The 27,942-nt window shown below is 43.1% G+C and overlaps 1 protein-coding gene across 1 annotated transcript in view; it reads right to left on the reverse strand.

Moving 5' to 3' along the window:
- LOC144798009 (ATP-binding cassette sub-family C member 12-like) overlaps positions 1-27,942 on the reverse strand; it is a 2,245,771-nt gene that overhangs the window by 1,451,584 nt on the left and 766,245 nt on the right. The window contains exon 10 of the mRNA XM_078668799.1: positions 19,053-19,325. Coding sequence (XP_078524925.1) covers positions 19,053-19,325 — 273 coding nt within the window. The remainder of the gene's footprint in view (positions 1-19,052; positions 19,326-27,942) is intronic.

Genomic DNA, 27,942 nt, shown 5'->3' on the forward strand with positions numbered 1-27,942 from the left:
CATATGTAATTCGAAGGCCAAGATAACGGTAAATAGCTTGTTGTATTGACTACTATAAGTGGCAGTTAGTGGTTTGGGACTTGTGGTTTCTCTATTGAAAAAGGACACATGGTGTTTTATACTGTACTTGAAAGTTGAAATGCACGATGTTGATACACGTTTTAGAGTAATGGCACTTAGGGTGGGATTCCTTGGTAATCTGACCACTCCGAGGCTATTTTGGTATTCTAAATATGTATATATGTAAATATTGAATATTGAATCCTGATCTCTGTACATATTTACCTATAGGATGTATATAGTTACATATGATTTTTTTGATCCCGTAGACGGAATATCTCGTTAACCCGAGTCCTGATGAGGCCCATATTGTGAGGGCTGAAACGCGTCGACATTGTGTTCAAAGAAGACACCAGCCAAAATATTCTAAGTTGTAAAGAAAATAAATTTTTGTTGGCAAGAGCTAAAGACCGGTCTAAAAAAGATATAGACTTGTTATACCTCTTGTCTGTAGGTCTGGTTGATCTTACTCGAGAAGGAATGCTGAGACTTAACATGTAGTAAGCATCCTTTAGAAAGAAATTGGGCTACAACGGTTGAAAAAGAAATGTTAACAGATCAATGTATGTATAACCGTTTGTATATAATTATGTAAAAAGTGATGTGTGTGTATATATATGTGTTTGTTCGTTTATACGTAGAAAAAGGGCATAAAAAAATATATTAGCCTAAATCCATTTATTTTTCAATTAAACTGAACAAGTAAATAAGTAAAATAATACATTGTGTGTTCTGTTCGGAGGTGGGAAGCCTGACAAAAAACAAATACAAGAATTTATGTTGTTCTAGATATTATATTTGTCATAGGATGGGATAATTAAGCTACCCCACCTAGTACTAAAAGTGCGTTATTGGTGTCCATGGCATCATTTGTTTTTTACATGTTACCTTATTTACCCAGATGCCAATGGTTTACCGGGTTCTCCCTTATTTTTGAATAAGTACGCTGTAAAGCCCTGCGCCATCAGGAGGCGTCCTGACTCAGCCTCCTAAAAGTGGCTGAGTGAAATCTACAAGATTTCACTCAGTCACTTTTAGGCCAATGCTGCGTCAAAACCCTCCGCCTGCTTGAAGCAGGTGCAAGGCTTGATGCAGCATTGGGGAGATAGGGCACCCCCAGAGCACTGCTGGAGCTGCGTCGCAAGCGCGACTCAGCTCCAGCAATGCGCTGCTTTTACGGCACAGATGCGTGACGCATCTGTGCTTTTTTTGCCACATGGTGCGCCGCATTATAAATGCGGCGCACCATGGGTGGCGGAGCTGCGGCGCACAATAACTGGTTGTAAATCTGCCCCTATACATTTAGCCAACGAGGGAGCACTTACTGATTACACAGTAGAAAGTACTCCAGTTGAGTAGAGGTATTGCACAAAAAGGTGGCATCTTCGTGGACAAACATGCAGGGCGGGATTCATTCTGCCCCCTGTTAGACTCGTTTTTTGTGCCCTTCTGCCCTCTGTTATTCCCTTGTTTTTGTACCCTTATGCCCTCTGTTAGACTTGTTTTTTGTGCCCTTCTGCCCTCTGTTAGACTCGTTTTTGTGCCTTTCTGCCCCGTTAGACTCGTTTTTTGTGCCCTTCTGCCCTCTGTTAGACTTGTTTTTCCCTTGTTTTTCTGCCCTTCTGTCCTCTGTTAGACTGGATTTGCATCACCACATCATCACTCAGCGCTACCCCAGCATCACTCAGCTCCACCACATTATCACTCAGCACCACCACATTAACACTCAGCACCACCACAGCACCACTCAGCACCACCACAGCATCACTCAGCACCACCACATCATCACTCAGCACCACCACAGCATCACTCAGCACCACCACAGCACCACTCAGCACCACCACAGCACCACTCAGCACCACCCCAACATCAATCTGCGCAACCATTCAACAATAACTGGTTCAAATATGTTCTCTCAATGTTTCAAACTTTATTACAAATGTCACAAAAAGATGTTAATATTTCACTTCTGTTCTTGGATTTTCGTCACAATAAAATACACTGAACATAATCTTCACAAAAGTTATTTACAAAAGTTTAAGCTATTGCCATTATAAATTAAATTCACTTTTATTTAAGTATTAATTATTTAAAAATTAAAAGCCATTGTAATTTGTAATATCAATACAGCTAAGTCACGTAAATACAAAACATGCAAGACCTATTGCATTGCAAATGCTTGTTTGTACTTTGTCATCTACGAGATCTTTGCAATGTTTCAAAAAAGAGAAAGAGAGAGAGATAGAGAGAGAGAGGGAGCGAGAGAGAGAATGAAAGAAAGAAAGAACGAAAGAAAGAAAAAAGAAAGAAAAGAGAGAGAGAAAGAAGGAAAGAGAGAGACAGACAGAGAAAGAGCAAGAAAGTGAAAGTGAAAGGGAGAGTGGGAAAGAGAGGGAGAGAAAGAGAAATAGAGAGTAAGAGAGAGAGGGGAGAGAAAGAAAGAAAGAAAGAAAGAAAGAAAGAAAGAAAGAAAGAAAGAAAGAAAGAAAGAAAGAAAGAAAGAAAGAAAGAAAGAAAGAAACGGGGAGGGAGAGAATGAGAGAGAAAGAAAGAGAGAGATAGCGAAAGAGCAAGAAAGTGAAAGAGAGAGAGAAAGAGAGAGAGATACATGGAAAGAGAGAGAGAAAGAGAGAAAGACACACAGAGAGGGTGAGAGAGAGGATGAGAGAGAGAAAGAGAAAGAGAGAGAGAAAGAGGGAGAGTGAGAGAGAAATAAATAGAGAGAAAGAGAGAGCGAGAAAGAGAGGATGTGAGAGAGAGAAAGGGAGAGAAAGAGAGGAAGAGAGAAGAGGAGAGAGGGAGAGAGAAAGAGAAAACGAGAGAGAAAGAAAGAAAGAGACAGAGAAAGAGCAAGAAAGTAAAAGAGAGAAAGAGAAAGAGAGACATAGGAAGAGAGAGAGAAAGAGAGAAAGACACACAGAGAGGGAGAGAGAGAGGATGAGAGAGAGAAAGAGAAAGACAGAGAGAAAGAGGTAGAGGGAGAGAGAAAGAAAGAGAGAGAAAGAGAGAGCGAGAAAGAGAGGATGTGAGAGAGAAAGAAAGAGAGGGAGATAGAGAGAAAGAGAGAGAGAACAACGGAGAAAGAAAGAGATAAGCAGAGAAAGAGGAAGAACTTGAAAGAGAGAGAGAAAGAGATAAATAGAGCAAGAAACGAGAGGAAGAGAGAGATAGATAGAGAGAAAGAGAGAGAAAGAGAGAGAGAGAGAGAATGAGAGAAAGAAAGAGAGGCCGGATCTCTGAAGGGCCAGATTTCTGAGTTGCCCCTACAGAACATACAGCTTTTATATTTTTAGCAAAATGCATATGAAAACTGTGCTGTAAAGGTCTCTTTTAGTTTAACCCCTGACAACTCAAAATGTGTGTATTTGCCATCCTCTCCCTTCTTCCTGTTTTTTTATATCTGTAAGTGCTTCCTGATGAGGTTTAATTACTGGGACAGGTGCCTTGTTGCCTACTTGTAACTATTCTCTGACCCAGAGCAGGATCAGAGAATAGTTGCAAGTAGGAAAGGAGGCGCCAGGAAGCACTTAGCAGCAGGTGCCCAAGTTGAAGTTAATTTCTTTGTAACCCTTTTGTAAAAGGTTACAAAGAAATTAGGTTCAACTTTTGCACCTGCTGCTGTAACCCTTGCTAGGCTGAAAATTCGTCCCCGCTGATTCGCGGATTTTACCGCGATTTCGCGAGATTCGCGGATCGCGAAATTGCAGAAAATCCGCAAATTCTCCCGCAAAACGGATTTTACGCCCACCCTTAATTTTAGCCCATCAGTGAAATCTACATCAATGTGCCTTCACAAGAACCACCATATCTACAAACCCTGCAGCGCTATCAAAGATAGATCGAACTGCATCTGGATATTTCAACTTCGATGACTTTTCTTCAGATCCATGTGACCCTGAGCAAACGCCACCCATTTCCCAAAAAAGAAATCTCGACAATTCTATCTCAGGCTTAAAAAGACTTACTTGGTGTCCCCTTGGTTTCATCTTTGGCTTGCACTGGGAATCCTGTTCCTGTTAATTTGGATTGGTATAGTAACTGTTTTTTTTCTCCTACTGAATGGACATTACCTCTCACACCGCTCTGCAGTACAATCTGTAAACTTCGTCCTAAAACCACATACGTCATCACATTGTGAACAGCGAGACCTGTCCCTAGAGAACATTACAGCTGTTCCAGTACCTAATGGTATAGTCTGGGATAGGGTGCCATATGATGTCTTTGGTCCTACAGAACATTTGAAAATTCTACATGTATTCAAAATTTCATTGACTAAAAATACACCTGACTTCGATACTATGTATTGTTACCAACATTATGGTAATCTCTTTCTGCGTAAAGGTAGTGCTCCATGCACTGTTAACACCTATCATCAAAGGGAACATTGCCCAACACCACCTAAAGGTAGTTCTGCCAAATTTGCACACAAATATTAAAAATTGCACAAAAATACATCAGACTCAGCATCATACTACTATAGGCTTGCACAAACTAATGCAACTTTGAAGAAATTATGCTGACAAACACCTAGCTGATATATTCAGCACCTTTTATCTCCCAACTGTCTATACAAGGTTTAGACTATTGGGGGGACACAATAGACACACAATTCATCTGAGGGACAAATGAATGGCAAGTTCAGGGATCTGAGGCTTTGTTTAGAGCTTGCCTCATACTATGAAAGATAATTTACCTGAACAGAACAGTGCAACAGACTACCTGCTACGGATTTGCAAAAGTAAAAGACCGGAAAACACAATACATCCCCTTGCCCAGACCTATTGAAGAAATATTAAGAGACGCACTGATAAGTGAGGAGATGCTGGGTGCGATGATACCGAATGCTTTATTCAATTCATCAGCGCCCAATTGGAAGGGTTAGTTGGTTTGGCTGAGCAACACAAATAGGTGTCAATCAAGATTCAGGGGAATTTTAAAAAGATGGAGGCCGGCGAGTAGCAGGTCGCGGATGCGTCCCGGGGACATCCGTGTAATTCGGCACAAGTATATTGTGAGGGATCTACATGTTTTGAGTTTGTTCTTCGGGAGAGATGAGACAGAGTGCCTCATGATAAGATAATAAATCGTTTCCTGGCTGGTTTTGTCAGAACCGCTTCTTGGTTTTTGTCCGCGACTCAGTCTCGCTGGATTTGGCTCGGCTGGCCTCAGGGTGTGAGAGAAGGTGGTGCGGGGGCTCGGCAGGTTTTCGGTGTCCAGAGTGGTGCTTTCCTCCGTTCATCACGGCGCCAGAGCAGGTTTGGCACAGAACGGCCCTGGAGCTGCACAGGGGGAGAGGAGCTGTGGCAAAGATCTCCTTCCGGGGTGCTGGTGGTGAAGCCCCGTGGAGTGTAGAAGATAGCATAGACAGTGGTACCTACACAAGGGGACGTTACGCACTGGGGGAAGGCTGTGAGTTGAAGAGTGAAAAGAGTGCACTCGGTGAAGGAAAGGATACAGCTCCGCTCCAGCCCAGATGCACAGAGAAGGAGGTCAAAGGAGGTAGGAGAAGAGGGCATCGGGAAGCACGTTTGTCAGTGGTTTGGCAGGAGCAAAGACCAGGTACGCCCTGCGGAGCACAAGAGAAAGACTGGCCAAGAGTGACAGGTGGGAAGAAGGTGAAGTCCAAGGGGGCAGAGAGATGCCCCAGGAACCAGAGAGGAGGAGAAGGAGGGAGAAAGGGAGGAAGGAGGAGGAAGAGGTTGAGGAGTGTGGGGAGTGTGAGGAGGGTGGGAAAGCTGACAAGAGAGCAAAAGCAGGGGTTTGTAAACCCCCTTTCACGATAGTGAAAACATTGTCTCCCCCCTTACAAAACAAAACATAGGAAAACTTCACAAGAGCACGTACAAAAGAAGAAATTGCAAGCTCTTAAAGTTAAAATCCCTCCCTTTTTTAAAACCTACTTCAGGGTTCTATCAAAAATATTAATTCTGGGTGAAGATAAGATGGCGGGGCAGGAAATGAGGCCGAGAGGCAGCTAACATCTGTTGACGAGTTCCCAGTTTGCCCAGAGGGGACAGTTCATGAAGCAGGAGGGCCGCTAGGAGATACTGATCAGGAGGAATCCAAACAGACTCTGACTCACCCAACCAAGGAAGATCTGTTGGCGGGTGTGCTCCTAGCAGCCCTATTAGAGGAAATCAGGAACAGATTTGAGATATCCGAGTCTAACAAGCAAGAGATTAAAAAGGCGTGTGAAATAATGGAAAAAAAGATTGATGACCTCAGTGGGAGAACATCGACCTTAGAGAAAGAGGTTATAGAACTCAGAGAAACAGTGCAGGTAAGCTGTGCAGAGGTTGACAAACTGAAAGTTGCTGAAAAGGAGGGTCTGGATAGAGTGGAAGGGTTGGAAAACTTTCAAAGACGAAATAACCTGAAGATTCTGAGGGTGCCTGAGGGAAGAGAGGGGGATGATATTAAATCTTATGTTGTAAAGCTGATTACGAACAAACTACAGCTGGAAGAATCAGAGAAAGAGATAGCAAGAGACTTACAGCGAGTTCATAGATATCCTTTTAGACTCAACGCAAATAGGCCAAAACCCAGGAAAATTCTATTAAATGTTCTGACTTCTTCATTAAAAGAACAAAATCTTTCAAAAGACCTGGGGATGAGATCTATTGAGGTGGAGGGAGTTAGTTATGAGATAAGATAGGATGTCTCTGCTACCACCTCTAACAGGCAGTGGGAGATGGGGCAAAGGATTGATAGCCTGAAACATCTGGGTGATTCAGTACAGCTAAGATTCCTGCCTACTTGAATGTCATGATTAAAAAATAAGATGCATATCTTTCACTCTGTAGAAAAGCTAGGTGAATTTATTAGGAACCTCCAATCAGGGAGCTAGGGCTTTGAATTACAGGCTTTTGAGCACTGCCACTCTGATAGCTAAAACTCATGTGTATACACTAATGTGGAGCAAGGCTATTTATAAGCAACATTTACAGGCGAACTTTAACTACAGGGAAAATAATATTTTAATTTCTTTCCTTTTTTGTTTTTTATACACGTACGTTCCAAAGGGAGATTGCCCATATGGCCACGAGCCATGTGGTAGTTGGGGTAGGTTTTTCCAGAGAGGGGGGGGGGGTTGAGGGGAGCACAGAGTGGGGATCAGTGGGAAAAAATTAAGAAAAAAAAACCTCAGATGCCTCTAAAACTTTTTTTGTTTTTTATTAGAGTTGATAAGCTTTGCCCTTTCTTTTTCCCTCCGACCCTTATGCGAAATCTCCTCTAGTTCCAAGATTGATGGATAAAAAGAAAAAAGAAGCAATAAAAATTATTTCTTGGAATGTGAATGGTCTTAGGGTATGAGGGAGGAGGGACAAAATCTTACAATATCTAAAAGACTGCCCGGCCCAGATAATGATATTACAGGAGACATATTTACCAGAGAAAGAGGGCTTAGATCTTTTTAGGTGCCAAGGATGGGTCTCGCAAGCAGTTTGTACATCACACTTGGCTGTAACAAAAGGCGTTGCAATTCTAGCAAAGAAAGGTTCACAAGTGGTTTTTGAAGCACACAGTTCGGAAAAAAACGGAAGATGGTTAGTGGTTAAGGCAAAGGTTTTAGGCTGTGCCTTCACTTTAGTGGGATACTACGGTCCCAATCAGGATGTTGTTTCCCCCTTGGGTGATCTTTTAGAGGAATTGGTGGATGCTTCAGATCCAATCATCATCGTGTTAATCCTAAAATTTCTATTTTTATTAAACAAATTATGACTCAGCTGGGCCTTTGTGATGTTTGGAGGCAGAATGCGGGACAAAAAAAGGGCTTCACCTTATTTAATAAAAAATTTAGACATCAGTCTAGGATAGACTACTTTCTTACTGTAGTCTGACCAAATGGATTGACAAGATTGAACATGTGTGTGTCCACTTGTCTTATCACTCGGCAGTAATTCTACATTTAAAACCATAAGATAAAGCATCTCAATCTAGATGGAGCCTAGACCGCACTATTTTACAGGATGAGGAGTTGATAGCGATACTGACCAGAGAAACAGAAGAGTTTTTTCATTTTAATCAAGGGTCAGCCTCACCTGGAATTATCTGGGACACCTATAAAGCTTTTCTCAGAGGTAGATTAGGGACAATAGCAGCTGGAAGAAGGCGGGGTTTCTATGAGGAGGTGTCAGAATTAGAGAAACAGCTTCGGACTCTAGAGAAAGATTTGACGGACCCTGCGATAGAGGAAGACGCTAGGGAGAATTTACTGCAAAAATTACAGGTGGTAAAAGCTAGCCTGGCTACAATCTTGCATGAAAGAGTGAGAAAAAAAATGGGACGCAAGTAAGCTGGCTCACTTTGAATACAGTGAAGGCTGTAGTGAAATGTTGGCCTGGAAGGCAAAAAAAGAGCAGGCGAGGAACAGAATTGACCAGCTCAAGTGTGATAACACAGATGTCCTTACTCGGGATGATGAGGAGATCGAGCACCCCTTTCATAAATATCACTGTAGGGTGTACCAGGAAGATCAAAATCCCTCTCAAGAGGAAATTGGAGCTTAGTTAGAACAGAACTCAAGAAAGTTCCTCAATAATGAGAAGAATAGGTTTTTAAATCAGGAAATTAAGGAAGAAGAAATTGATTTGGTATTAAGACAAGGAAAGAAAGGGAAAGCTTCAGGCCCTGACAATATATCTCTTGAAGTTTACAAAGTTCTGGCTAACACATCAAAACCCATACTTTTAGAAATCTTTAAAAACTTTTTTATCAATGGGGCAGAAAAGCCTGCTTCATGGACTGAGGCGAATATTTCCCTAATTCGGAAGCCTGGTAAATGTCCGACTAATTGTGAATCGTACCGGCCGATATCTTTATTAAATTGTGATTATAAGATCTTTGCTAAGGTATTGGCCAATAGACTGAATGGTTCCAGTGCAGAGTTGATCTATTCAGACCAAAAAGGCTTTATTGGTGGGAGGTCCCTAAAGGAGCTTACTTCTTCTTTGATAGGATCAATAGACCTTGCTTCTACTTATGGGCTTCCACTTGCGGTCTTAGCTTTAGATGCTACTAAAGCTTTTGACCGGGTTAATTGGGCCTTTTTGCAGGCGGAGGTAAAGGCAGCCAACCTGGGTCAGAATTTCTGTAGAGTACTGGAAGTAATATATAGTGCACCAAAAGCCAGATTATTGATCATTGGCTCCTTGACGGCACCGGTCTTTATTGGTAGAGGCACTAGGCAGGGGTGCCTTTTATCACCACTTTTATTTAATATATACATAGAGCCACTGGCTACTAAAATAAGGGAGGACCCAGAGATTATACAGTTCCAATTTCAGGGATGGAGTAGGAAATCTGGTCTATACGTTAACGACATTCTTATTTATACAACTATTCTCCAAGACACCTTAAGTCGGACTATGATATCAACAGCTGATTTTGGAAAAGTATCGGGATATGATATCAATAAAAGCGAGACCCAAATTATGTCTTGGAATTTAGAGCCAGGGGAAGTTGTTAAAAAAGAAGTAATGAGAAATTTGGGGGTTATGATCCCACAGGATATTTCCAAACTTACAAAAATTAATTAGGAAAAGGCAAATAAAGAGATTAGTGGGCTTTTAAAAATTTGGGAACATCTCCAACTGACTCTGCTAAGTCGAGTCAATTTAATAAATATGATGATCCTCTCCAAGCTAACATTCTTGTTCGACACCATCCCGCTTCCCTTTGAAAGTGAAATGCTTAAAAAAATGCAAGGCCAGATTACCAGCTTTATTTAGTCAAGCAAAGCCCAAGAATAGCCTGGAAGAAATTAAGAAGGAGGCTGGTGAAAGGTGGCTTAGCTTTGCCAGAACTGCTTTTCTATTCTTGGGCTTTTCTATTAAAGAACGGGAAAATGCTATTAAATACACCTACACTTTCTGCAACTGGGAGACCTGTTGGGAGTCATGACAGGACAGGAGTTAGGAGGCAGCCAAGGCTTTATGTTCAAGTATGCAGACCCCAAATATTTCAAGAAAGTAAGGCTGAAGATCTTGAGAGGCCTAGCTAAAAGCTGGTATAGGGTCAGAAAAGCGCTTAAAATAACGTATTATAGTTCTATGGCCCCTATCTGGGACTCACCAGGCTCACTGGAATGAGCAAAAGACGCTTTGGCTAAACCTTGAGAGAGGCAGGTCTAACGAACTGGAACTACATTACAATTGATACGCAACTAATTAGCTGGGAGACGTGCAATCTTCTATCCGGTCAACAAATATCCAGATTTAAATACTTGCAAATGCGGAGCTGGTTCCATGACTCACGTTTGAGGATAGGAGATACAAATGAATTAGAGGACAGACTTCTGGATGAGTTACTCAATAAAAAAGAGTTGTCGACAATGTACTGGCTGCTGGTTGAGTTGGAAGACGGAGAATTCACATTACCTACGGAAATATGGGGAAGATGCTTGCCAGAGTCCTGCGCACCTAAGGAGAAATCACCTTTTCTCCATCCACAGAGCGTACTGGTTGCGACAGAGGCTTTCAAACTTCAGGAGAGGAGGCGACGTGGATTGCCCAAAGTGCGGTAGTTTGAAAGAATATGATGTGCATATGTTTGTAGATTGCCCTGAGATCCAGCCCTTCTGGTCTGACGTGAGTAAGGCGCTGTCCTCTATGTTGGGGTCTGACATTAAAGTAAGCTTTCTCTCGATAATTTTTGGCTGTGAAGACTCACTTGCAGGGTACACAGAAGACAAGTCAAGGCTGTTTTTATATTCAATGCTACTAGCACGTAGAGAAATTTGTAAGCAGCGGATATCGGTCTCCCCTCCCAGACATTCGGACTGGCTGTCTTCTGTTAAATATGTGGCCATTCTAGATATGAAGGTTTCTAAAAAACATAATTTTTGGTCCCCGGTTTTCAAGTGGTGTGAGCAACAAACGAACGTTGATATCCAATGATTAAGCCCTATCTGCCTAGTAAGGTTGGTACGTTGGGTCTCCTTTCCTGTTTTTCCCAAGGAGTGATAGCAGGGGAGTTGAGGCTGTAAGACTAAGCTTCTTTTAATCGGGGCGCATACAACCTTGAAGCTGGTGTCTCCTATCTCCTCTTCCCCTGCTTCCAGCACAAATGTACAAAAGGGCATGCTTTTCTCAATTTACACTGGTGCAAGTGGAATGGGTTTTCTTTTTCTCTTGAAGAGATAAATGAGGATATAAAAAATTTAATGTAAAACAAACAAAAAAAAACATTCAGGGTTATCACCAAAGGGTTTAGCCTCCATAGACTTGACCCACGCAATGTACATACAGAGGACCCAGGGGTAGTGACTTCTTACAATGTTGGGAAGTTATGCCTAGAATGGTTAAATACCTCAACACTATTACAGGTGAAACAACACACTTTTCTCAGACAACCTGGATCTGAGGGATTTCTTGCTAGGCCCATAGAAACCGAGTAAAAAACGATTCTTAAATGAACTGTGGAAAGTCTGCCAAAAGAAAGCTGCTGAGAGATTACGTGAGTTTGATAGAATTAACCTAGAAAACACCATGGCTATGGTAGACAATGGTATGACCACACTTTCTTAATGTATTTATTCACAGGGCAGCATTGTGTCCTCAGCAATTGACATATTGAAACAAGATTTGTCTATCCTACAACATGCGCAATCTCATTTGTGCTCCACTTTGCTTTTGAGCCGAATGCTACAATCACTGTGTTCTGGCCACGTACCATAGCAGTACATTAATAGCTTAAATCTGTTTTCAGCTTATAACCTAACCAACAGACAATTGACCATGGCACGCAGGGATTCAAAGTACACCATGCTGCTCATTGAAAAATGTGAGAAGTTACCTTTTACAGTAGCAGAGTCACCGTCAATGGAATGGTTAACTCATGGCTATATCACGCCGCCAATCACAAGATTGCAGTTCCAACTCTGCCTTAGACACATCCAAGCAGGCAGGTATGAAGCGTTGGGTGGGGGGTAGATACAGGAAACCTGGGAGTTACCGTACCGATATAGGTGTAGAAATAGGGACATTGAAGTTTTCATAAGTGGTACAGACTGTGAGAAGGTTTAAATTTTAAGTTTTAAGTAGGTCTTTAGTGTGTAATGCTTTGAAAGCAAATGTATCTTGCTATCTTGCTACTTGAAAGGCTCCCCAGCTGCAGTGATTCATCCAGTTTTCGAGTTACTCTCAAATGGGAGTTATTTAATGATGAATGATCAAGGCTGGTGCGGGTGGCACCGGGAATCGCATATCTAGTCTCAATAAGGTTCAAGGTTGTTTTTATAAGCAAGTATTCAATCCCCCAGCTCGCTTAGTTAGGGAGGCACCACTGTGGCCTGCATTGAATGTTTCCAGTATAAGGTTTGATTTGCTGAGCAGACTGAAAGCCATGTTGTTTAAACAAAATGTGGCCTTAACTTCAGCCTGAGAGACTTTTGATCTCCAGGTTGCAAGGTCTTTGGCAGAGACACAGGCCCTTGTCTTGGTAAACCTCCCAATCCATTTCAGGGAAATGGTTCATTGTGTCTTTTTTTTTCAATAAAATGTTTATTGCTTTTTAAATTTTCTATGAACAAACATGCCATTTCTTGGTCTCATGATACAAAGCAATCACTAAAATGTGGTCTAGGACATTAAGCATCTTCAAGGGAACGAGGAGCTGGCCAAGCCCAATGCTCAGGTCTTCATTTTCCAGCTGAAAATTCTGTTTTACACATGTAGACACTTAAAATGCATGTAAACACTGTAAAAGTCCTGCCATTTTAAACTCTATATGTAAAACGCTTGAAGTCATTAAAAAATAGAGGACATTTCTAATGAACACTAATATGGTATTTTAAATCTACAAACAGCCCTCTATTCAATGTCAAAGCTAATACTCTGCAAATAAAATACAATTTGACATTTCATATACATTCCTGATTTATAATTTCATATTTAAAAGCCACCTGTATATACTATTTGCAGAATAAAAAAAAAACAATTACAGTAAAACATCATAAAAAATTCTCAAGTAAAAAGTTATTCCCAATGATCTTGAGCTATTACTTCTTTAGTCATTCTCACATATTCTCCTTTACCAAACTTGGTCCACTTAACAGTAGTACTTTTTTATCTTTAAGAACTGGGTTCATCGTATCTGATATGAAGAGGATTGTGCACTTATTTAAGCATCTTGAATCAGGTCTGGTAACCACCTTTCAGACCATCTTCGGAGTAATTCCAGCTTTTATACACTAGGTACTTGGAAACGTTTTTGGAAGTCTTCCTCTGGTCCTGCTATCAGTGGCGGGTATCCTGATTTAAATCCTATTGATTCACAATGGACATCTCAATCCCTTAAGACATGGAGAGAAAACTGCTGGAACGATGTTGTCATGAGCATATGGTGTTCTACCTGACTACGCCTCCGCTTCGAGAGCTGAATGAGCATTGGTTCCTGTATTTTAGACCAGTCTGGCTAGACTGTATCCTGCCTGTGTTCTTCTGCCTTTTTCTGCAGATTCAGATGCGTGTTGGACCTGTTTCTGACACTTCCATCGATTGTACCACTGGACATAGACGTGCTCCTGGAGCCCTTGCAGATCCACATGTACAGTTGTCTACAGTGTATTTCCATGTTGATGAAGACATTTCTAGAGCCTCCAAGGGATTCTTCCGCTCCTATTGGAAGGGAAATTGACTGTACTACAGAGGTACAGGCATCGGTTCTAGGCTTTTAGGCATCTAATTCTTCCCTGGTGGCTGCTGTGGGAACCAGAGATGAGCATCTTTGCTCAATCAACATTATATTTGAAGTACTGAAGGGATTGCCACTTGCGGATGCAAAGTTCAGTGATGGTGAGTCTTCAGCACAGTATTCATAAACAATCTGGCCTTTCCTGTGCTGGGAACTATGAAACATTTTTTAAATGTTTACCAAATTGAAAGTTGAAACTGTCTTTATTTTATTTTTGCATTCTCTTCTCTAACCGCTTAACCGTGGCGCGAATTCCGCCACGGTTGCCAGCATTAGCCAGGTAGTGCTTGCGGCAGCCGTTGGCCGATGGGAGCACGGAAAGGGTTAACTGAGCATAATGGCTTTCAAGGTGCTCAGTGTAATAATAACCACATATACAATTTTAGGGGCCTTTTGAAGGTTTTTAGGAAAAATTACTTTTCCTTTATGGACATTTTACCAGGCTTTAAAGTGCTTTTAGTATCTTAATTATTTATGGTTTTTATTCTGCTTTTTACTGCCTTAGCTTTACTATTATCTAGCTGACCCTGTTGACCTTCTGATGAGGAGTGGGTTTGATGTCTTTTTAGGCTAGTCCAGTCAAGTAGGCCCCTTTTTACATACATTGTCACATCCACACAACAATAACGATTCTAAACAGGTGACCTTTTACCTAGTAGTATGCTCCTATCTCTTCAACCTCAGGCTTCTAGTATTGTATCATAATACCGGTACCTGACGTACATAAACATGCCCTCAGGCACTGCATAATTATTCTGTATAAGGGTCACCACTTCTTTCATCCTTGGCCAACAGCCCGCTGTGCATGATCGCATTTGTTTGGAAAAACATTTATGATTGTTTTCAAAACATTTATGACTGTTTTCAAAACATAAACATTCTAGAAGAAACCCTGGAGTGACCACTTTAGTATATAAGACCCTTAATCCCTTCTACAAATCAGAGAAGAATTCCTTCCAAGCTGACACAGGGTCCTGCAGGCCAAATGTTCAACACGCAGTGGTCTGACATCCCTTATGGAGTGTCATCCTCGAAGCAGAGACGGAATACTTCATTCTCTACCATAAGGTGAGGGGGATGGTCCTTCCCTAGCGGATTCTTGACTATGTACATATATATCTATACACATATACATGCTACACCTACATATCTAGGCTACGTACATTTAGGAAAATTACGTATGGTGTGCATTATAGGAGTATGCAAATGCTACTGTTTTTATCTGAACTGTATATGTTCATCTTCTTAGGACTATGGTAGAAATGTATCTACTGTTTACTATATTGGCATTAGCGCTTTCTTTTGTGTGCTTCTGTCTCCTGATTGTCACAGCAAGTATGGTTTACACAAGACTGATGCTGGACCAATAAATATATCCTAATCACCATCCTGTGTATTTTCTAAGAATACATAAGCACGAGTGACTGAGCAAAAAGTCCTGTATTCTTTTCCATGATCCCTGAGGTATCAGGGTTGTCCTTTCAGTGGCTGCCAGAAACTACCTATCCTGCTGTAAGATACAGGGGGTGGTAGTGGCACTGTAGAGATAGCTATTCTAATGGCTGACATATCATGTGGGGGGCAGAAAGCGCTTGGGACACCAAGCCCTCAGTTGTAGGTCATCCAAAACACCCAGGTCCTGGGGATTCCAAGGAACTATACTACATTTCCTCTCTTTCTTCCTCTATTATTTCTACTCAAGGGATATTTTCTGTCTCTACATCTTCTGCATCAGCAATAGTATTAGAGCATGATGCCGCATTTGTAGGTGATACAAAATTGTCTTAGGCAGTTGGAAAAACTGGGGGTTCCATGCTACTAGCAGGTTAATTGCCTCTGTGTGACAATGCCTTTTCTCTGCAGGCTGCAATGATGTGTGACTGTGCTGCATGCCTATTGGCTTTCTGAGTGAGTGGAGTAGTACCCGTAACTGGGGACCTGCTCCCCTCAAGTGTTTTTGCCGCACACTACCCTTGCAGGGCTGTTTTACTATCACAAAGTCTCAGCAACTTGGCAACTAGAATCACTTTATTGATGCAGCTTCTAGTAATTGTCAAGCTTTTGAGAATTGCTTAGCTTACTTTCCGTAGTCTGTTTACACCGGAGGGGGAAAAGGGGAAAGCCCTAGCCAGGGACCCACAAATGTGGGCAGCAGGCACACTGCCTCAACTCCTCAAAAACAGTGAGGCGCCAGCTGACTTTCAACCACGCATTCCTTCGCCAGCATGAGCTCTACCAAAACTGTTGCCGCAGTCACAAGAGAAAGACCAGTCCTTCAGCCAAGACAACACCACCGCTGTAGAAGTCCTGCACCACTTCAATGCAAGGCATGAAGCAAAATGCCAGGCCGATAGCCTCAGTGTGCTTTCACCATGTTCCAGTTCCAACTGCCTCAGAGAGTGTTCTGCCCCGGAAGCCAGGCAAGTTGCATCATCTCGCAGTGAGGAGAGGCCCAGAAGCTTATTGGCGAGTCATGTAGACCACTCAACGCCTCCATTTAAATTAAATATGTTGCTCAATTGTGTAAAGGTTCTTATTTAATTATTCACAAATAAATAAACCTGTCTGAAATGCTTCTAAGCACTAAGGCTGTTATTTCCTCCTGTTATTTTCGCAAGTTAGGCCCATGTAGCGAATCAGCTGATTTCTTACATTGTCCTCACAAATATTATTTTCAGCTGTGACCTTTTGCACATATGTGAGTGCGCGACAATATGGATTAGTTTCGCTGAAACTAAACTTGTTTACACATCTAGCTTAATGCCCTGAACATCATGCACAAGGTCACGTTTTACACTATGTACAAATGTCATCTCTATCTTCATCCTCAAAGCAAGGGAGCGATCTACATATCCATAACATCGCTAATCTATAAACACATCACAAGGCTGCTTTCTATTATAAAAGATGAGCATCCTACGATAGATTGGCAGAGCAGGTTCTCCAGCTGACACCAGAGGTTCTTGCATGCTCAGACATCACCATGCAGTGGTCTGACATCTCGTAACCAAGATCGGTCCTCCATTCACTCCCATCAGGTAATGGGGTTGGATCGTCACTTGGGGGGATTCTTGGCTCTACACCTACACATGCTCTAGGCACACTTAGAGCAGGGTCCGCACAGAAGGGGTATCTTTCGATTTCTGACCTGTTTTATTTGCCAACACAACAATGATGGACAGAATGTGGATCAATGTCACACATTCACCCCAGTCCAAAGATCTGGGCCCAAATCCATCGTTTTTCCACTCCACACCACCCTGGGTTAGACAATGGCGATATGCAAATCAGCGCTGACCCTGTGCCCCATGGGAACAGTCCAGTCCGAACTACAAAATCCATGTTCTACATTCTGTCCATCAACTGTGTTTTTTGTAATTTTCACCCCGAGTGGGCTGGGTATGCTCAGACGTGAGTCCCAGGCTCTCCACACCACTGGAGTCAAGCTATCCAGGCTGAATGAAGGCTGATAGCCAGAAACCGGTCCTTGGATGCTTGATTCCGGTCTGGGAAAGACAGGGCTTGGCAGTTCGGACTGGACTTTTCCCATGAGGCAAAGGGTCAGAGCTGATTTGCATATAGCCAGTGTCTAACCCAGGGTGGTGTGGAGTGAAAAAAACGATGGATTTAGGCCCAGATCCTTGTACTGGGGTGAATGTATGACATTGTTCTACATTCTGTCCATCAACTGTGTTTTTTGTAATTTTCACCCCGAGTGGGCTGGGTATGCTCAGACGTGAGTCCCAGGCTCTCCACACCACTGGAGTCAAGCTATCCAGGCTGAATGAAGGCTGATAGCCAGAAACCGGTCCTTGGATGCTTGATTCCGGTCTGGGAAAGACAGGGCTTGGCAGTTCGGACTGGACTTTTCCCATGAGGCAAAGGGTCAGAGCTGATTTGCATATAGCCAGTGTCTAACCCAGGGTGGTGTGGAGTGAAAAAAACTATGGATTTAGGCCCAGATCCTTGTACTGGGGTGAATGTATGACATTGTTCTACATTCTGTCCATCAACTGTGTTTTTTGTAATTTTCACCCCGAGTGGGCTGGGTATGCTCAGACGTGAGTCCCAGGCTCTCCACACCACTGGAGTCAAGCTATCCAGGCTGAATGAAGGCTGATAGCCAGAAACCGGTCCTTGGATGCTTGATTCCGGTCTGGGAAAGACAGGGCTTGGCAGTTCGGACTGGACTTTTCCCATGAGGCAAAGGGTCAGAGCTGATTTGCATATAGCCAGTGTCTAACCCAGGGTGGTGTGGAGTGAAAAAAACGATGGATTTAGGCCCAGATCCTTGTACTGGGGTGAATGTATGACATTGTTCTACATTCTGTCCATCAACTGTGTTTTTTGTAATTTTCACCCCGAGTGGGCTGGGTATGCTCAGACGTGAGTCCCAGGCTCTCCACACCACTGGAGTCAAGCTATCCAGGCTGAATGAAGGCTGATAGCCAGAAACCGGTCCTTGGATGCTTGATTCCGGTCTGGGAAAGACAGGGCTTGGCAGTTCGGACTGGACTTTTCCCATGAGGCAAAGGGTCAGAGCTGATTTGCATATAGCCAGTGTCTAACCCAGGGTGGTGTGGAGTGAAAAAAACGATGGATTTAGGCCCAGATCCTTGTACTGGGGTGAATGTATGACATTGTTCTACATTCTGTCCATCAACTGTGTTTTTTGTTGTTTTATTTGCCAGCATATATATATTGTTTTAGCACCATGGTGGAACTATATCTACTATTCATGCTTTTGGTGCTTGTGGTCACTTGTATCTGCTTCTGTCTATTAATCATTGCAACATATGTATTCTAGACAAGAATAACGTTGGTTCAATAAAGATACTGAAAGCATCCCACTGCATATTCTCTGTATACTTCTCTGAGAATAAGTGAGCATGTGTGACTGAGCGAAAGGTTCTGCACTGTTTCCACAATCCCTGAAGGGTCAGGGTTGTCATGTTCATTGGTTGCTAAAAACCATTTGCTCCCCGTAGGTTAGACGGAATTATGGTGGCACTGTTAGCTAGCTGGTCTATAGGCCAACATATACTGCGGGGAGTCCAGAATCAGCCTTGGCACCAAGCCATGCACAGATCGTATGAATTAAACAAAAACTGTTCACCAGTCCCTTAAAAATCATAGAGTTCATAATATATGAGCAACTTTGTCACCTTTATAAATAGCTAATTATCAGTTACCTTTCTGTTGCTGTCCCTCTGCAACCCATGCACAGCAATTTTAAAAACTTGTTCGCGGTTTAATTTTTATTTGATGCTCTAAGATGTGCTCTAAGGAAAACCTACCTTTTGTACTTTAAAAGTCAAGTTGTGCAGTATGAAAGAAGAAGACTTCTTTCCGGCTTCTGAAACTTCAACTTGTGAGACTGCGTCTGGAGTTTTGAGAGGAAGTTTTGCATTGATCCATATTTCATGTACACCTTGACCATTAGCAATTCCACTGTTTTCAGACTGATCCATGATTCCCCAGGACAACATGGCATTGTTCAGCACAATAGCAAATGTTGATTCTTGCTCTTTCTTAACATAAGATGGGGGATTTTCCCTCATGAGAAAATTCTAAAAAATAAAAGATAAATCATTCTAAAAATAGATTCCATAATATTGACTCCATCAAAAAGTGAATATTATTTATGAATTAATTTCCTATACACGTGTCAAAAAATCAAATATTGGAACAATAACTATGCAGCATACAGGACAATGTAATGAACAATCAAAGACTAACATCGTTCTCTCAAAAGGAGAGAATTTTGTAGGAAGGAGGTCTTACAGAACAGAAGTAAAATATACAGTAAGTAAGTAATAGCTTTATTCGATAAAAACATATCATAAAAGCATTTACACATCTTTAAAAAACATTTTTAACAACAATCATCAACATAAAAACATTTCATGTCCAGAACAGCATACTGGGTGGGTGGGCTCATTCACTGGATTAACAGTTTTCTTGCAGTTCTTAAACGCCAAGCCCAACCCAAAAATTTTGCCATACAAGTGGAAAAGAAGGGTCTAGCATCTGTACGTAAGATACGCAGGGCTTCCAAATGAGAGCGTGTTCCCAGGCTTCTGCAAAGGGGCTTCAACCACCTACGTCTCGGGGCTACATAGACACTACATTCAAACAACATGTGAGAGACAGACTCTACCCTTAGATCACAAAAGGGGCAAAAGGGTACGGTTTGAGCGGGCGGTTTCCAAGTTGACGTGAACTCACATAATGGAAGCACCCCCAACCTGAACTTGATGTACAGTGCTCTGTCCCTTGAGCTCTGAATGATGTCTAGATAAGGTTCCCTTAACGGTAACTCCTTGGCTAACAGAAACAGAGCTACAGATTTACAATGGTTTGTGCTTCGGGCCCTCTCGCTGTCTACTAATGCCCAATAGACCTTCTTAAGCTGTTCTTTCGTGGGTGCAGATCTGTTGGACCAAGCCTCTCCTAGGCCTAGTTTGTGGAGCAGCTTTTTAACCTCCCTAAGCCAGATGATCTTATGGGAACCCGGTAGTGACAAAATGTCGGTCAATGCATCAGCGTAACTACATAATTCCTGCACATTCCAGATTCTGGATTTTGGAAAAGGTGATGGACAGAGTTTCTGAATGATGCAGAATACTCTTATCGGTTTTATCCACACTATGTGTGGGAGGGTATACTCAGACGTGAGTCCCTTGCTCATTGCACCATCAGGATTCAAGCAAGCCGGGCCGAAGAAGGCTGTGATGCCAGAAACCGGTCCCCGGAAGCTTGTTTCCTTCCCAGTATAAGAATTGGCTTGGTAGTTTGGTTTGCCCTGTTCCCATCATGCACTGGGCAGGAACAGACTAATTTGCATATAGCCAGGTTCTGAGCTGGGATGGTGCAGTGAGCTAAAAAACGGTGATGGATTAAAACCATGATCTATTGACTTGGTAAGAGTATTCTGCATCATTCAGAAACTCTGTCCATCACCACCCCCCTTTTCCAAAATCCATTCCAGATTCTGGACCATAACAGGAGTGGGCGTAGTTTCGCTTGGTCGCAGATTGCCCGGGTACCTGCATCTATCAGCAATGGGATTGTTGGCGTGCTGTGGGGCAAACCCATTAGGTCTTTATGGAAGTTGTTCTCGAGGTGGGCCAGAGTGTCAACTCTTTGAGTGCCCCACAGCTCTGCACCGTAAAGTGCCGCACTTACAACCCTTGCCCTATAGATATCTAGGGGAGCCCCAATGGGTTTTGATGATGATGCTCGCTGCTCCTTGAGCAGCGCACCTGCCACCCTTTTATGGGTAAGGAAGACTTTTTGATGGTGTGCCTTCCAGCTCATAGTATCACTGATGCGTATACCCAGGTAATCAAATTCTTTTACGCGATCAAGTGGGACATAATCTAGGACCGGGGGATAAACAGATTTTTTTGGCGGGTTAAGGACTAAAAACTTAGTTTTGCCTATATTTATGGCCAAACCCCTTTCATTGCAGAAGGTTTGGAAGCTAGAAAGCAACGATTGGATGCCCATCGGTGATTTTGAAATTAGGAGAGTATCATCCGCGAACAGGAGCGTTGGGATCTTCCTTCCACCCAGGGTGGGTGCATCTGATGGTTTTTGTAAAAGATGCTCCACCACTCCGTTAATATAAAGAGAAAACAGAGTGGGGGCAAGCACACACCCCTGGCGGACGCCTCTGTCCACGGGGATACAAGATGTTTTCTCCCCCTGAGCACCCCATCTAATTTGGGCAAAATTCCTATCGTGAAGTTTTACAAGCAATGACAACAAATAGGGGGGGAGGCCTAACCCATCGAGGACGTTCCATAGAAGTGCACGTGGTACCAGGTCGAAGGCAGTCCGCAAGTCAATGAAGACTAAATACAGACTGCCCCCTCCCAGCACCACCACTTTCCAATAGATCATTAGAAAGCGGAACGTCTGCTCGATTGTGCCTGTTCCTGTTCTGAAGCCCGCTTGAAGATCTGACAGAATGTGATTTTCGTCTGCCCACTCGATGATCCTACCCAATACCACCTTTCCTGCTACCTTTTGAGAGGAGTCTAATAAACTTATTGGGCGATAGTTCGCTGGGTCGTCCCTAGAGCCCTTTTTAAAAATAGGTACGACCTCAGCGCCCCTCCATGAGTCAGGAAAGACTCCACCCAACATCACTTCATTCAAGAGCGAGGCAATTAATCTACTCCAAGGAGATGGGTAATTCTTAATTAGGTCTCCTGGGATTCCGTCAGGACCCGCTGCTTTGTTCGAGACAATACATTGAATTGCTCTTACTACTTCTAAGTTGGTAAATAGGCCATCATGGCACGGGAGGTTAGTTGTAAAACCCATGGATGGGCAAGCTACCTGGGCTGGGCCTGAGGGAGCAGAATACAGTTGCGAAAAATGGTCGAACCATGCACCCCCTGTAATATTACAAGTTAGCTGCTGATCAATGGGCTTTTCTCTAGATCTTAATAGGTCCCAAAACCTCTTAGCATCCTTCCTAGCGCTGGCCTCTACTAAATCTCCCCAAAAGTTAAAATCATAAATCTGTTTAGCTTCAGCTATGATTTTTTTGTAAGATTTTCTAGCAGCCCTGATAGCAACTGCATCTTTGGACTTTAATGTCACAACAAGTTCCTTCTTAGCCTCACGACATTTTGGAGTATACCACTTGTCTGACTGTTTAGGCAATGATTTCAAGGGACCCCTTCGAGTGGTTTGGGGAACAATAAATAAATCACTCAGTGCCAGTACAGTCTCAGTGAATAATGGTAGGATCTTGTTATCGGTTTGGCTTAAAGTGATCATCCGGGGCTCCACTTCTTCCAAAATTGTCCCTGCTTGGGCCATCCTAGTATCGTCGGCTAAAACTTTTGCCCACTTTAGGCGCCTACTACAGTTTGTGGGGACTAATTCATGGGAGGATTTCCACTTATGACCAGTTAGACCTTGCCTCCCAGCCTGCCAAGGAGATGAAATGGATAGCGACAAGGGGTTGTGGTCGCTATCACCCGACACTATAACCTCCATATCTAGGTGGTGCTGCCAGAGATTGTAATTAAGCATGATATAATCAATCCTAGACGTGTGGCCATGTCTGTTATAAGTGTGAGCACCCATATGGTCAGATTTGGATCGGCCATTTGTTGGTCGCAAATTATGCTCCATGCACAAGGCATTGATCTCTATTGCATTTTGCGACCATTTGGGAATCGGGTCCAGATTCAAAATAGGAACACCTCTCCTGATGTCCTCCTCAAAAGTGTCCAAGATGTCTTCACTGGCCAAGGGCTCAAAACAGCAGTTGAAATCCCCTGCGAGCATTATATGGGAATCTGCATCGCAGGCAGCCAGGTTGTGGTTTAGGCCTATGGATGGTAGATGGGATGCACCGCCTTTGGCACCCCTCAGGTAGATGTTAAAGACTCCCATGCTTTTTCCCCCTTTATGTGTTATCGTTAGCCACTGGAGATCCAAAGATTGGGTGTTTCTTTCTTTTACCCTGAAGCCCAGAGCAATACTAATCCATATGGTAAGGCCGCCTGACGGGCGACCTTTGGATCCTTGCTCCTGGACTGCGGGGATAAAAAAGGTGGAAAATCCCACTCGGTGTCTTGGCTCCAAACACCAGGTTTCCTGAAGGAGGCAGATGTGAAAAGATTCCAGGAAGTCGTTCCATTCAGGGATATCAAAGTTACGACCAAGACCAGCCACATTCCAAGATAGAATTTTTAAAACAAAGTCAGCTGGTAGAGAGACCTTGGTAGAGTCAATAGACATGGGCACAAGAGAAACAGACGCACCCACAGGTTTTAAAGACCTCACAAGTGGCTCGATTTGCTGGAAATTGGAGGTCACATAGGGGGCAAGGCAGGTAGAATCCGACTGTTCAAGAGATGTCGGTGCAGGGGGGGTCACGCAGAGGGGATTTAGCCAATCTTCCCTGTTACGATTTGCTATTAAGTCCAATAACGTTGCCACCCCATCAACCCTTGCGTTATTGGATCGTCCTACTCGGGTTATTACAGATTCAGGGGCAGGACAATCCATGGAAGGATGCCTTTGCGAAGTTAAGAATATCCTTCGGGGTTGTTTGGGTGCTTGCACAGGGAGTCAATCCACCTCCTCTAAACCACCAAATCTATTATAGGTAGAAAGGCCATTCCAATGTAACAGAGTCTCCCTGTGGCCCCAGGACCTATTCGACCGTTGGTGGTGCTGGACCAATGTCCAGTTGTCCCCCTGATTATAGGTAGGTCGGGGAGGATAGAAGAAGGATAGTAGCTTGGGTTTGACTAAGGAGTCATCATTACTGGGCCAATTACAAATGTGGTGCGCCGTGTGTGGATCTTCAAAGGTCACTACTATGCAGTCCCCCGGACTGGATTTCAGCGTTGGCCCTACCCACGGAGTTCTGCGAACCATCAATACCCTGCTTTTGTTGCCATTGGGGATTGGTCTGTTGACGTTCAACCAATGCATTATTTTATTTGTAAGCGACCAGTGATTTTCAAATTGGCCATTACCTAACATTGGAACACCCGTCAAGACAACGACATAGTCGTTTGCCTCTGGGGGAAGGTCAATATAGCCACCTCTAAAGTTATCTTTAACTGAAGAGACCTGGGTTTCACTAGCAACCGGTCTAATTGATGTTTCATGTTTGGGGTGTTGCAAGTTACGTGTGGAGCCTCGTGGAGAAGCCTTTGGTTTAACGCGAGCTTGCTCCACCGTGACTGTCCTTGGTTTAGGAACGGGTTTTATTATAGATAGTACTGAAGAGGAAGCTAGATCGGTTTGGGGTGCGATAGGTTGTGGCATTGGGTCAGCTGCAAGAATGCCCTGGTTTTCCAGACTTTTCAACCCAAGAGTGGCCAACGCAATAATGCTCTTCTCCATTTCTAACAAGTTATTTTCTATCCTTGATAGTCTTAGGTCCAAAGGTGACAAAAGTTTTTTAAGTGTGTCCCAAACCACCTCTAAAAATTCTTTATTGTTATTGGTTAAGTAAAATATACAAGATTCAATACTCCTATTTTGAAAGTCACACAATATCTAATGCAAATATGAATAGGTTCTGGATTAATGACGTATTTGATAAAAACAATACTGAGTTACTATGTTTTGGAATAAATCAATGCCTCACTTTGTGAATAGTTTCTTCTAAATGTCAAACTCTTAGATGGTGTAGGAAAGTAGTAGCTGCTATCATGGTTACTGCTACATTTGTGGTGGTGTCATTCTGTTTTCTGACTTGTCAGTCACTGTGCTACCTGACAGGGCTTAGTGTATTGGGCTGGGGTTGCATGCCAGCACCACCAGACTGCTTTGAAGGGCACATTTGGTGCCCTCCTTGCATGCTCCAGTTGAAACTAGTTCAGGGAGCTGTTGGCTCCACTCTGGTGTGAAACTGGGCAAAGGACATTGGAGTATCCTCCCCTCTGTCCAGCCCCTCCTTTAGGAGGCACCCCTGAATTGTCCCTACCCTTTCCTTTGGGCACTTAAGGGCTTACCTGTGGGACTTTGAAAGGCCCAGCAACATTTGTGGTAGTTATGCAACTCCTTTCAGGCCTGCACTGTCTTCTCACTCATTTTGTGGCCAGTATCTCTCATTGGAACTTGCTGTTGAGAATGTTTGTTGGCTCTCTTCTCCAGAGATTGTCAAGCTCCAAGAAGCACTAACCTCCAGCATCTCTTCCTGCCAAGATCTTCATGCTCACCCCATCCTCTGCACAGTGGACCTGCATCTTTGGGGTGCTGCTAAAAGTCCTCCTGTGCCTTTGGCTTGTGAATCCTCTTGAGGGTCTTCACTCTCCTTCACTTGGTGTGTCCCTTGGACCTTGCTGGTCACGACACTGCACCTTCTTTGGTTTTTTACATCTATTGCTGCTGCCAAAGCTTGTTTGTGCTTCCGCCAGAAACCGACCCCCTGATTCTTGACTTCCCACATGGGACAGCTCGTGAATGGCTCCTGGTCTTCCACAGAATTGCCTGGTCCTCACAGCTACAGCAACAAGTTCACTGTGGCACGGAGACTTCTCTATTCCCCAGGAGGGCAGAGAGATAGCTGTCAGGTGACATTTCAAAGGCAATCAGTGTGTAATTTGGCACACTGAGTTCCAGCATTCTACAAAGAGTACGGTTGGATGTGCTGATGCCGAGGCACTGTTAAAGCAATGTATGTGTGGCACTACATTTGTGACAACCTCATACTTGCATGGAGGTTTGAAGCTTCAGCCTCTGTTACGCAGAAAATAGCACTTCAAAATCTCTGCCTATTACACACAGCACTTTAAAGACAGACCGAATCTGTTTTTTTGCTACACTCTCTCTTCGGATTCTTGTGGTGCATGTGAAATGTTACACCCTGAAGGGAAAGGGATTACTGAGATGTCTTACATGGCAGTCGCACAACAGATCTCAAGGTGAGAGTAATTTATTCAATCTTGTGTATTTTTTGTGTGTTTTTTACATTCTGGTACAAGCTATACTTGAAAACAGATGTTCAAGAATTCAAACAAACACAAATACACACACACTCTCTCTCTCTCCCCAGACAGCCATGACACCACCTACCGTGCTACACTGCTGTGTATTATCCAGCCTCCCATCACCTGAACAATTGGTACAATGTAACACCAAGCACGACAAACTTAAAAAAATCAACCCAAATTAACTAGGCTGAGGTTTTGAGTTTCAAGGTGTGCGCGGCCTGTTTCATGTACCTCTATGTGTGTGTTTCTGTGTGCAAGTGTTTTGTCTAGTTTAGGAGTTTGTTGTGTCTGCATGTGAGATATTCTAGATGTGTATATGTGCCCTGCTGGAAGTCTACAGACCACCCACCCCACTCTGGCCTGACTCTGAGAGGCTGTAAAGGTAAGTAATTAAAAATGTATTGTTTCTGATTAATTAAAACCATTACAAATATACATTTGAGCGCACATGTCATCATTAAAAAGTCTTAAAAAGAGAGATCATGATTATTAATAGTTATATTAGTAAAAACAATGGGGTTTGGGAAGTAACCATAGTTCGTTATATCAATGGGCCGACATCTTGGCTTGTTAATTTCAGCTCCACTAGTTTTAGGAATTTCACCAACTTCCAGTTTAATGACGGAGATCCTGGATCGAAACATGCAAGAACTGCTTGTCTGCGTGTGCGTATTCTGTGTTCATTAAAAGACATTTTTAGCAGAGCTGCTCTTTCCTCTTTCAACCTCAAGAAGGTACATAGCAAATGTTCAATATCTTCATTTCCTGCACCACATAACCTACATTTTGTCCCACAGTTCCTTCTCAACCATGGTTGTAAATGTGGTTTAGCTGGTAGGATTCTTTTGTTTTCCTGCAGTACCCCAGTCCAAAATACGGTTGTAACCCGGGTGATTTATATGTACACAGAGTCATCCAAGTGTGACGCCTATGGGAAAAGGTAGCTTTGTCCTCTATGAGCGAGAGTCTCTTCATACTCTTATTTGCTACACTTTGAATTGCGCATGCTGTAGTGGGATATCCCATAGTTCTTTCAGTCCTTTAACAATCAAGGACTCCTCCAAGTATTTTTTCCCCCGGATTTTGGAGCAGCTGCACAGATCTTGCCAAAGCTGACGGTTCATTGTATTCTCTGGTGAGTTCTTTATTTTGTGCCACACTTAATATATGATCCTCTCCTTGCAAGCATTTGGCTCGTTAGTCCAAATTCTAGCCGGATCTGGGTTTGTGAGGTGTAAGATGGCAAATTTAAGAGAAGTCTGTATGCTTTTGAAATTATTGTGTCCAGCAGTTTCGCGTCTGTGCCTCTTAATGCCTCGCTGCCGTAGGTGATAGATGACTGTATTTTTATTTGGGCAACGCGAAGCAGTGGTAGAAGAGTAGGGCCAGTCAGCTTAGTTTTTAGCTGTTTAAGTGTTGCCACGATCAGCATACCTTTTCTCTTTGTGGCCTCAAGATGGTTTGAGAAGCGACCTCCTTTATCAACTAAGATTCCAAGGTATTTATATTCAGAGCAGTTTGTAACTACCTGTGTTCCAAGGACCTAAGTGTGTGGCGTTGTATTCCCAGATATTGACAGTACTTTGGTTTTGTAAATATTTACTTCGAGTAAGTTCTCTTCGGCGTATCCATGCAGCGTGTTAATGAGATTCTGCAGTCCTACTTTGGTATGACTAACCAGGACCACATCATCTGCGTAGGATAT

This window comes from Lissotriton helveticus, chromosome 12 (genome assembly GCF_964261635.1).
Source record: "Lissotriton helveticus chromosome 12, aLisHel1.1, whole genome shotgun sequence".
Lineage (NCBI taxonomy): Eukaryota > Metazoa > Chordata > Amphibia > Caudata > Salamandridae > Lissotriton > Lissotriton helveticus.